A 12675-nucleotide genomic window follows, 5' to 3' on the forward strand; every position below is an offset into this window, starting at 1 on the left:
CTGTGTACTGTATGTGGGTTGATGTGCTCTTCTATGGCATTGTGGTTCATTGTGCCTTTGGGCTGTTTCCTGCCATATGTAGCCAAGAGAGACTGATGCCTTGCACTACTGCTGACACACAGACACACACACACACAGGACTCATCACCGTATCATATTTAGTTCAGTTGGGGTCAAGCATTGCTGTGCACAAACTGACATCACCTCCAGAGGAGTGTCAGTGTGTTGTCTTGGGCTGTGAATCCGACAGCCAGCTCGACAGGATCTCACGTGAGAGAGGTTGTGCACTCAGACTGCAGATGACTCATGGTACTTCATATTTCACTACATACTGTCAGTGCTGTTCATTCACTGTGGAATGATTTCAGGTAGGCTTGTCATTTAGAGGCAGACCTTGACCACCTCTAATGAAAAGAGCAGCTTCGACCATTATACTGGTTCAAGGGTGGGCTTTTACTGGTTTGGTGCTGAACTACAAAGAAATGTCGTTGCAAGTTGCAATTAAAATTTTGTTCATCTTTTAAATAAAAAATCAAGTATTGAAAGTATATCCAACAAGACAAACAACTTGCATTGTGCAGGATAATTTACATAAGTGTATAAAAAATATAAGAAACTTTCAGGATACCTAGCTCCATAGACTTCCATTGTAAGTGCATTACTGTACACCAGGGTTATGGTTAACTAAGATTAAAAGCATTGTTGTTACTTGAAATAAGATAAATGCTAATTGAAAATAAAATCTAAAAAACTTATTTTATTTCCGCTAGTTTCCAAGGCAACATTTCTCATTTTCATTTAGTTGAACTTAAAATACTAAAATAACTAAAACTGAAAAATACAAATAATAAAACTATATAGGCATGTTTTAAAACAACAGAAACAAATAAAAATGACAATAACTTTAGCTAAAATTAACATGAAAGCAGAACATATAAAAATAAAATTTAATTCAAAATATCAACAAAAACTATAATATTTAATCTCAAAGATGCTAAAATATCACTGATCTACACACAATTATGTGTTTAACAGTGGGACAAAACAAAATGACTGTCTGTGGTAATCGACAGCATGTCGCTGGTGTGGTCGATATCTGTTGTCTTGTTGTGAACCCGGACATTCCTTTTATTTTCTCAATCGGTTTAGTTCTCCTGTTGTTTAGTAGGAAGGCCTTTCAAAATCTGTGTAGGTTGCAAGCGATCTGCTTTTCTTCCAGGTACTGTTCCGCGGGGAAGACAGAAAGCCTCTGGCGATCTGCCAGGTGGATGTTGAACCCATGCCACATGTGGTGGACCAGACCTTCCGATTCTACCAGCCTGAACTCACCTTTCTAAAGAAGGCCATTCGCCTGCCTGCAGCCTGGGACGACACAGCAGGTGCTGCTCATTACAAACATCCCGGCCGCTGCGGACGCACATACATAAACCCACTCACATAAACATGCTTCAGTGTCTGCTATTAGTTCTGAACTAAAGACCCCATTTGTGCTCTGTCTGCTTTTGTACTTGCTCACAGATGGTTCTGCCACCCTCCATGTGCGCTGCAGCGACCACAATGTCATCTGCCACACCACCAACCTGGTGAGCCAATCAGAATCCACTCTTAAAGGGGTCATCGGATGCCAATTTTCCAAAAAGTTGATAAGATTTTTTAGGGTCTTAATGAAAATTTATAACATACTTTGGTTAAAATTTCGCAATGGTAGTGTAAAAAAACACTTTTTTTACCCTGTCAAAATCAGCACGCTGTTCTAGTCGCTTTAACAAGAATTCTGAGTATGGGTCACCATACTTGGCTGTATGTCATGTATATCACGTCACTTTAAATGCTAATGAGCTCTGTTACTAGAAAAGGCGATTTGCAAAGGGTTGGGTGTCGGGAGTAAATAACAACAGCTATGTTCATTATTACATCCAACAACAAAACACCTCAATCGCTTAATCAGAGACTTTCTTGTCTTCCTCTGCACCGGAGTCGACACAATGGCGAATTGATGACAGCTCACTCAAGGCGGGTCGAAGGCAAGGCGCTAGTGTCAGTCAACTATCGTGGGAGGAGCCTGTGCATAACTATGTCATTCAGACAGGAATCTCAGAACAGCCTGATTTGAGAAAAAGCATTTTAAAATAGAAATAAAATAAAAAATAAAAAACACTGGGTGGATTTTTATCATTATAGGATAGATGTATACACACACTTTTAACACACATTTATGTTCAAACAACTTGAATTTGGCATCCGATGACCCCTTTAAAGGGTTACTCCATCCCAAAATGAATATTTAGTCAGTAATCACTTACCCCCAATGTCGTTCTAAACCCATAAAAGCTTTGTTCAATTTTGGAACACAATTTAAGATATTTTAGATGAAAACCGGGAGGCCTGTGACTGTCCCATTGACATTGCCAAGTAACTAACACTGTCAAGGCCCAGAAAAGTCTTTTTCTATTTTTCTTTATTGTGTTTTATACAATAATTTCTATATTAAGTTTTCATAAAACATTAAAGATTTATAAATCATTTTAATGTCTTATTTTTCTTTTTCTTTTTTTTCTTTTTTTTTCGTACAGTATTTTTTATAAATTATTTGTATTATATTTGTATTTTAATTACTGATAAAACATTATTATTTTATAACTAATTTCCTTGGATTTTGAAACTTTAGACTCCAGGAGAACCACAGGATGTTTACCTGAAAGTACCTGGTAGCCCAAGTCCACAGATTAGGAAATTCTTCATCACAATTTTCACGTATGTACACCCCCTTTTTCACCTTCTCACTTGTCGCTTATGAGTACATGTGGAAAAGTGCACTTTTCTTTTTTTGGAAAGTGAGAACCTGTTAGTTTTCACTCCTCCAGATGCATGGTGAGATGTGTGCGTGTGAACCTCTGTGTTTGTGTGTGTGTCTGTGTGTGTGTGTGTGTGTGTGTGTGTGTGTAAGCCTGGTCCCTGATTAATCCCTTCATGTGTGATTAATGACATTTGCTTAATTAGGATGTCTCATTTACTGTCTGATTGCATCAGATCGTAATATTCATTTATTCATCAAAATCTGTGACATCTCTTGAGTTCATAATCAGTGAACATGGATAAAAACACAATTTTAGAACCTATGCATCACACATCTCTCTCTGGAACTGGAACCAGTGAGAGTGACTGCAAACGTACAGCAACACATATTAATTAAAGGCAGACAGCTCACATGCTTTATGCTTATACTCTACTATTATCCTGAATGCCATATATTATAATTTATATAGTATTATGTAATTATATAATATTTAAATTGACAGATTCTCAAACTTTGTTCGTTCAACTAAAACCATTCAACCTATAATATTGCACTTGACGTGCCCCCATTTTCATAATTGATTAAAACACATATGCATTATCATGAGTTCTCTTTTCGTGGTTTAATTTTATATTTTTATTATTATTTAATTAATTATTATAATTGTTTCAACCCATTCAGTTCCTCACAAACCTTTAGGGGTTTCACAGACCTAAGTTTGGGAAACCATGTTTTAATATATGTAATCTATTATAACAATTATTACAATAATATAATATGTTCTAATATTTCCTGACCATTCCACCCATCTGCTATTGGTCATCAAACAGATAGTCAAGCGCCAAAGTCATGCCATTGCCTGCTCTGTTTGTCTGGTTATATATATTTTTCATGAAATATATATATATATTTTTTTATTGAATCACCAAATCAATTATTCATTACTGATTTTATAAATACTTAGAATTTTTTTTTATAATTTCTTGCTCTTTTTTTTTTTTTTTTTACAAAATTAACTTTAACATTGATTTAAAGCTTTTTTTTTTACATCAAAAACTTAAGTGTTAAAATTTAGTTTGCTTTATTCTTTTTTACTTTTAACCTTACAAAAATTAAAATCTAGTTTGTCAGTGGAACAAATGCATTGGTATCCACTCTAATTAGTGAGCTCATAATAGACTTAATGGTTTTAAATGACTGAACAACAGACAAGCTCGTCAGGCACAGAGTTACCCATCAAAACGGAATTTTTGAGCAATTATAATAACCATGAGATCAATCAGCTGTAGGATTTTTTTTTATCCGCAACAACAGCTGCTGTTGAGGACAACTCGACAACCAAGGACGGTACAAACGTTCTTCAAATTTTGTCCCTTGAGCTTGAGCCCCTGAGGCAGGGTGAAGAGCTAACGCACAAAGTCCTTCATTTTTAAAACAGTCCAACTGTAGAAACGCCGGCAGCCAGAGTGACATCAACATCTGCAAAGCTCCTTCGGGGACACGAGTGCCCGCTGGCACGTGAGATGCTCTTAAAGAAAGGGTGAATGGATGAATTTAAAAACGGTGACATTTGGGTCTTTCTGAACATCTCTCTTTTGAAGATTTGAGTTATGCATGCCTCTCTCTCAGGGGAAGTGGGGCCTGACAGGCACGTCCTGCTATTGTGTCAGTGTATTTGAGGAGAAAAGTGATAAAGTGTCTTTTGTGTGTCTGCGGCTCTGTGTCAATCTCTCTATGGCAGTGACCCTTGGCTGGCCTCCCCTGCGCAGATCTGGCAGGTATACGTGCATTACCTGCAAAGGATGGACCTGAGCTGTGTGTGTGGCACTCTGAGCTGGCATTCCCTGGTTCTGCACGGCACACAAGCCATTCGCAGGGTCAAGTGCTACACGTCGCATCCCCTCGAGCTTCAGGTACGAATTGCGGGGTCAAAGTAAAACACACTGATCGGGGGTAGTGAGCTCTGATGGGGGATTATGTGGCCTTTTTTTCCTGTAATGGGAGAATGATGAAAAATAATGAGATTGTAAGAAGACTAGGTTATGTATATTTTATTTAAATATGATTTCTAAGTTTCACTAGTTAATTGCATATTTTTCTGTGGATGAATAACAATTAATCACACCTAACATTTAATTTTTTTTTTTTTTAATGTAAAGTACCACTTTAGACATAACTAATTGTTAACTAATAAATACATAAAAAATTTAAAACACAAATATATTTTCATATTAAATCCCCAAATTTATGTATATTAGTAAAGCTTAAGTCATTAAAAATGTTTAATAATTCTTAAATTTTTACCAATCTAAGCCAGCATCGTCTCGGTTACGTATGGTAACCCTCGTTCCCTGAAGGAGGGAATGGAGACGTCGAGAGTGACCGACTGAAAGGGAACTGAATATTATATTTGATCAATTATATTAAATAATAATCATAAACATGCAACATTCAGTTTTAAAGACGTTTTAGCTTTTAATAATGGTAAACTAAAGTCATCATAGTGCTGTTTAGCATTTTTTAACAATTACAGAACATAATGAGTTTTTTTATTTTTATTTAAATAAACACAACAAAAGTGAACTTATTATATATACATTATAGATATATAAACACTCACACACATACTGTATACATATATGCTTTTTTATATGTTAAACAGTCAATATTAATAGCAGAAATTAATGTATATTTATTTTCCCCATCCATCAGTGATTTTAAAGGAAATGGATTTAGAGATGCAATTACTCTGAGAAGGTTTTTAGCATGCCTATTTGTTCAGCCTCTTTAGCCTAAATATTTGCTGATTATCTGTCAATTACCAAACCAAGGGACTGTAAGGCATATAGTCGAGTATGAAAATATGTAGTTTTGCATTCCGAAAAAATGAGTAAAGAACAGTGGAGTCAGATGCAGTTAAAGTTATGTGAGCGAGGCAAGTACAGGGCATGAAAACAATAAAACCCTTTTGGCTGTAGCAGTATCATTAGCTTCCAGGGTTCAGCACACCACAGCAAAGAAAGTGGTGCTTTAATACATATTTATACAGAAAAAGAAAAAACGTGGATTATACAACCAGCATAAATCTCAAAATGGGTATTTCCTGTTATCCGAAATATGCAAGCAGAGCAAATACAGCAGGTCCCATGTCAACAGTGCGCTGTGTGCTGGTAGAGACCTTACTGTTGGTTTAATTGGCCGTGTGCTAATGTTGTACAGCAGGTGCCAAGAAAGATGATGAAGCAAAGTAGATATACATTATGAGCTTCAGGTGCAGCCTCGTGTTTTCTGAAGTTCTGCAGAGGAGGGTTTCCCTGAAGTTGCTTTTTTTCTGGGTGGGTTTTCTGTTTTCTGTGCTTGATGCCGGAAGCTCTGTGATCATGAGATTTGTGTGTTCCAGGTGGATCCAGGTGAAGTTTTTGCTCTTCCTGCTCATGGAGTTCAGGATGTCTGTGTGGGCCTGAGGGCTCTGCGCCCTGGAAGCCGTTTCTTTTACCTCAATGTGGTCGACGTGGACACTCGGCAGCTGGTTGCCTCCTGGCTGCTGTGCATCACATGTCGACAGCCTGTAATCTCCAAGGTGAGTAAGCAAACTGCATCAGTAGAGTGCAACAGTAGGGTTCAAATCACATTCATTTTCTCATAGAGAAACTGATTTGTCACTATAACACTTAAACCTTTCAATACTTATTTACAAGATCTCATCGGTACAAGACCACAGGAACCAGGTGAGTCCTCTGGACAGTCTAACTTTGCTGCAACCTAGAATTAAACTGCTGGCTTCGTCTGGCCAGAGGAGAACGGCACACTATTGCATCACACTATTTCCCTAATACTGGATAGCTGCTTTGACACAATCTGCATTGAAAGAAGCACTATTTAAATAATGGTGACTTGACTACTGTTTAAGAGTTTAGGGTCAGTAAGATTTTTTATTTACTTGCATGCTTTTATTCAGTAAGTACATTAAATCGATTAAAACAAGTACAAAAAAAATTATATCTCAAATATATGCAATAAATATAGCTTCTTTAAACATTCTATATATCAAAGAATCCTATAAAATAGCATTGAGTTTGACGTTTCCACAAACATATTAAGCAGCACAGTTGTCTTAAAAATGAATAAGAAATGTTTCTTAAGCATCAAACCAGCATATTAGAATGATTTCTGAAGGAGAATGTGACACTTGAGGCTGAAGCAGTGGCTGATGAAAAATCAGCTTTGCCTTTACATATTCCATATTCAAATATATGCAGATAGAAAATGGTTGTTTTAAAATTTAGTAATATTTCACAATATTACTCTTTTACTGTTTTCTTTTGTGAATGTTAAAAACATTTAAAAATACAACATTTTAATGTCTCCAAACTTTTGATTGGTACATAATACAGTGTGTAAATGCTCATTAATATTATTGAGAAATTATTATTACAACAAATTAATATTTGTTTTTAAGTTTTACAATTTAAATGTATGTATATTTCTGTAGTTCATACGATGGAGCATAGCTACAGTGGCCGAGACAGCTCAACACGCTGCAACTTAAAAAAACACATGCAAATTGAAAAAACATCAGCAAGTGAAGAAAACATCTTCATCAGTTTGACAACACAAGTGTTGCAAATCATCACAACACATGCATATAACGAAACGCTCTGCAAATCATCACAACATATGCATATAACGAAACGCTCTGCAAATCATCACAACATATGCATATAACGAAACGCTCTGCAAATCATCACAACACATGCATATAGCGAAACGCGCTACAAATCCTCACAACACTTGCATATGCAGGTGTTGTGATGATTTGCAGCTCGTTTTGTTTATGCAGGTGTTGTGATGATTTGCAGCTCGTTTTGTTTCTGCAGGTGTTGTGATGATTTGCAGCTCGTTTTGTTTATGCAGGTGTTGTGATGATTTGCAGCTCGTTTCGTTATATGCATATTGTGAGGATTTGTAGCATGTTTCGTTATATGCATGTTGTGAGGATTTGTAGCATGTTTCGTTATATGCATACACTTGTGTTGTCAAACTCATGAAGATGTTTTCTTCATTTGCTGATGTTTTTTCAATTTGCATGTGTTTTCTTAAGTTGCAGCGTGTTGAGCTGTCTCGGCCACCGTACATAGCACTAGCAATGCCAAGGTCTTGGGAAAACATGAAATGATAAAATGGATATAGTATCCTGAATGCAGTGAAAGTTACTTTGGATAAAAACGTCAACCAAATGCATAAATGCAGTGAAAATATGTGACGTGATATATAGCAGCAACATCAACCAAAATTTGTGAAAAAAGTACAATTATAATTGGCATTTATTTTTTTATACTATGCATTTATATGTCTCTGAGCACTGTACATAACTACTTGATTATGTCATTTATCTTCCTCTTGCAAAGTGCTCTCTTCTGGCAACTATCCAGTGGGTGCCAATATAAAGTGTCCAATAAAATGGCTTTACTTTTACTAACGATTAGACAGCAACAAAACTGACACTTTTTTCCCCATAAGTGTGATGTGATGCATAGTCCACAGTGATCGTTTTTCTCCGATTATGTAAATTTTTTGCAGAGCAATGGCAAGAATTGAATGGGTCTTTAAATTTCAGCTCTGTGACAGAGGATGTGGTGCATGAAGTCAGTGCCAGTGATTTAAACCTGACATTTTTACTTCAGTTATTTTACAATACGTCTCTGGGCTTGTGCTTTAATCTCCCCAGGCGTTTGAAATCAGCGTTCCTGTAGATGGAGGGAAGGGCAGCAATAAGAAAATCAGTTTCACAAACCCCTACTCGTCCTCCAGAGTATTCAATCTGCGCACAGATCGCCCAGACCTGCTTCAGTTTAAAGAGGAGCAATTTCAGGTGAGAGGACCCAAAGCTAATTCTTGCTCTATCAACAGATCTCAGACTCTGTCAGGAGGCCTTGCTGTTTAACGTTGAAGAAGAACCATATTTTTAAAGCCCCATTCAACGAAAAGGTGTCTAGAGCCCAGAGGAGAAGGATCTTGACATGCCTCTAGGAATCAATTTGTGTCCATCTAAACTGTCATTCTTAGACACGTCTCACTATGTGAAGTTCTCAGTATATTGGAGAACTCAATTTGTGCCCTGGCTCCTCTTGTAATGCCGGTCCCCTGAGAAAACCATAAAGCTGCGGCCCAAAAAATGGGACAAAAAGAGAGACATTCTCACAGTCGGGCTGGGGACATCAATATCTCTCACCTCGAAGGGCTCGGAATGATGCGTGTAGGTCTTACAGCTCTACGTTAGAATTCAATTAAAAGATGTTAATTGATTAGGTAATCGATACACAACCGTTGGCTATTACTCCAGATGGAGACAGAAAACATTAGTTAGCCACAGGGACAGAGTGTCTCGGATATATTACTGTGGCTTTAGGGGTCACAAAGTCATTTTTCCTGATCATCATTTTGCACCGAAATGGTGTAAAACAAAACGGGGTAAAATGTTAATTTCATCATTCAGTGCCCTCATCGATCGCTGTATGGTTTAGTGAGTTTCACATCCCATATCTGGGCAATAAATAGCGAAACAATGTAAAATATGCAAGTGACAGTATTGAACACAATGGATTAATGATACCTCAGCGTCAAATAAAAGCAGTGAAGCTCATAAAGAAAGGAAATGGCCTGTTCCAGTTTCTTGCTAGTCAACACGGCTTCAATTATCTTCTCTCATGCTGGATTTATTGTGTCTGTATTTTTGAGAAATGCAGCTCGAGATGTTGCTTTTTTCCCACTTTGAGAAATAACAATTGTGTCATCGTAAAATAGGAGCAGAGCCAAAAGACAACGGAAGAATCGATACGTGCGTGCTTTTGAAGAGATTATGAACTAAATCCTCAACAGTGTTTCATATGTCTTAGTCAGGCATTAGAGATAATGTATAAAGACAAAACAGAGTTTAGGAATAGGAAAAATTTAATCGTATGACATCATGAGAAGTAGAGTATTGGGGGGGGGGGGGGGGGGGTTGGTAGTACAGTTGTCTTTTAGTGTTCCATGAAAGAAAGAGAGTGATAAAGGTTTATAACACCATGAGGTTGAGTAAATCATGACAGAAGTTTGAAATTCAGGTGAACATTTCCTGTTAAAATAATATCAGATTCTTTTACAAACAATGATTTTGTAAAGAGAAAATAAAATGAGTATTGATCGTACTGTATTTTATTAAGGGATTCTGGCCTGCCTGAAGAATGCAGACATTATAGAACAAGTTTTATTATTTTTAATTAAGATGTAATGAAAATTGATTAAAAATTGTTGGTAATTGAAATGAAGCTGTAAAATAAAGTGTACGTATTGGATGAAAGAAAATGTAAATATATTAGAGGAAAAACATACAATTTTAAATGCTGCACTGGCTACTTTAAGTATGAAAATTACTAAAACTAAAATAAAGCTAAATAGTATTTAAAAAATAATAAAAATCACACAATCATAACTGTATAGAATTTATAGACTTTTTTTATGGTTATGGCTGAAAAATATATATATATATTTTGTTTCTATACTTTCTCTAGTTTCCTACATTTGGAAATAGTAAACCAGTTTTCATTCAGAACCAGTTATAAACAAATACAACGTTTGACCAGATTCTTTTTGACATTCCTGTACTTGTGTGCAAAGACATACCTATTCATTTGTGTGTGTGTGTGTTTTAGATTGGGGGAGGGGAGCTCTACACCATCGGGCTGCGCTTTGCTCCAAGTCAGAACCCTGGCATGGAAGAGATTCTCATCTTTATCAATGACAAACAGGATAAGAACGAGGACACTTACTGTGTTAGGGTTCAGTACCGATAACACAACACTATCAGCCTGCATTACAGCTGCTGCTTTTGCCCACAAACAGACCTTCAACCAGCAGATCGATGTGGATTTACTCGCATCATGCACATGCATTTTTGCTTATTTTTGAAGTACAGACCAAACATACTCTATATATAAATGCAGAGTGTAAGTAAGATTAACTCCATCCAGCTCATTGAATACACAGAGTAAAGTGTCTCTCACGTGCGCTGGAGTAAATCTACCCTGCGGTGCTGCAGGCTGAAACTGAGAAGAGCTTCTGATGCTCACATCGGCACTCTTGATGTGTGTGTTTATTATTACGCTGAATCCCTGCTGTGATGTGTCATTAGCAGCAGAGAGTGGATGGCCACTTGCCCAGGACTTCAGCCATCTTCAAACAGTGAGACGTGTTTGTATGACCAGTCATTTTATTTTGTTAAGTGTTCAGAGTGTTACGTTTGCGCTCACTGACAATAGAGTGATACATTTGGGGAAGAAAATAGTCATCCTTCATCAGTTTCACTGTATTTTTTTGTACTAGCATCAATAAAAAAAATTCTCTGATTTATATGATTTGTTGTATCAGTAACGACATGCTGTTCTTTGTGTTTGCGTGAACAGTATGTGTTTGCAGTAGCTCTGAAGGGCTTCCATTAACATCTGTGGACTAATCTCCTGGCTCCTGTTAGAGCTACAGCTGTCGGAGTCTGACAACCAAATAACCTGCCAACTAACCAGTCCAGAGATGGAAGAAAATAAGAAGGGAGCATAAAAGACAGAATGTACGAGAAATATACTGTGGATTGTGAAAGTCTGAGACCGCATTGAAAATCTAGAAATGTAAAATCTGATTTAAATGTGAATGGTGTCAAAAAAAAGAAAGAAAGAAGGTAAAATGATTCAGAAATATTTCAATAAACTAAAAAAAAAAAAGCTTCATTCCAATTAGCAAATTTTAGTTTAAGCTGTAATTTATTAAGATATCCTTTTTCCTTCTTTCTTTTTTTAAATAAGCAATTATTACTTTTATTTAGCAACGATGTATTAAAATTATAAAAAGTAAAGACATTTACTGTACAGGTGCATCTCAATAAATTAGAATGTCATGGAAAAGTTCATTTATTTCAGTAATTCAACTCAAATTGTGAAACTCGTGTATTAAATAAATTCAATGCACACAGACTTAAGTTGTTTAAGTCTTTGGTTCTTTTAATTGTGATGATTTTGGCTCACATTTAACAAAAACCCACCAATTCACAATCTCAACAAATTAGAACACTTCATAAGACCAATTTAAAAAAAATTGGTTCACTAAAAATTTTAACTTGGTAGGGGCTCCTTTTACTTTAGTTACTGCCTCAATTCAGCGTGGCATGGAGGCGATCAGTTTGTGGCACTGCTGAGGTGGTATGGAAGCCCAGGTTTCTTTGACAGTGTCCTTCACCTCATCTTCATTGTTTGGTCTTTTGTTTCTCATTTTCCTCCTGACAATAGCCCATTGATTCTCTCTGGGGTTCAGGTCTGGTGAGTTTGCTGGCCAGTCAAGCACACCGACACCATGGTCACTTAACCAACTTTTGGTGCTTTTGGCAGTGAGGGCAGGTGCCAAATCCTGCTGTAAAATGAAATCAGCATCTTCATAAAGCTGCTCAGCAGAAGGAAGCATGAAGTGCTCCAAAATTATTTTTTTTGAACCAAAATGTATTTTCTATGCTTCAACAAATTCTAACTGATCCTCTGATGTCACATGGACTACTTTGAAGATGTTTTTATTACCTTTCTGGACATGGACAGTATACCGTACATACATTTTCAATGGAGGGACAGAAAGCTCTTGGACTAAATCTAAAATATCTTAAACTGTGTTCTGAAGATGAACGGAGGTCTTACGGTTTGGAACGACATGAGGGTGAGTCAATGACATAATTTTAATATTTGGGTGAACTAACCCTTTAACACTAGACTTCAAGCAACTTGGGCTATGAGCTTCTCCACACTTCCTCCAGACTCTAGGACCTTGGTTTCCAAATGAAATACAAAACTTGCTCTCATCTA

The 12675-nt window shown here is 36.7% G+C and overlaps 1 protein-coding gene across 3 annotated transcripts in view; it reads left to right on the top strand.

Moving 5' to 3' along the window:
* The window catches only part of nphp4 (nephronophthisis 4), a 159874-nt gene extending 149140 nt beyond the window's left edge, over nt 1-10734 (top strand). For all 3 annotated transcript variants that reach the window (XM_059503769.1, XM_059503770.1, XM_059503771.1), the window contains 7 exons: nt 1220-1379; nt 1519-1583; nt 2669-2754; nt 4539-4710; nt 6198-6377; nt 8526-8669; nt 10492-10734. In XM_059503769.1, coding sequence (XP_059359752.1) covers nt 1220-1379; nt 1519-1583; nt 2669-2754; nt 4539-4710; nt 6198-6377; nt 8526-8669; nt 10492-10632 — 948 coding nt within the window. In that variant the 3' untranslated portion in view covers nt 10633-10734. The remainder of the gene's footprint in view (nt 1-1219; nt 1380-1518; nt 1584-2668; nt 2755-4538; nt 4711-6197; nt 6378-8525; nt 8670-10491) is intronic.
* The last annotated feature ends 1941 nt before the right edge of the window (nt 10735-12675 follow it).

Source organism: Carassius carassius, chromosome 21, assembly GCF_963082965.1.
Source record: "Carassius carassius chromosome 21, fCarCar2.1, whole genome shotgun sequence".
Lineage (NCBI taxonomy): Eukaryota > Metazoa > Chordata > Actinopteri > Cypriniformes > Cyprinidae > Carassius > Carassius carassius.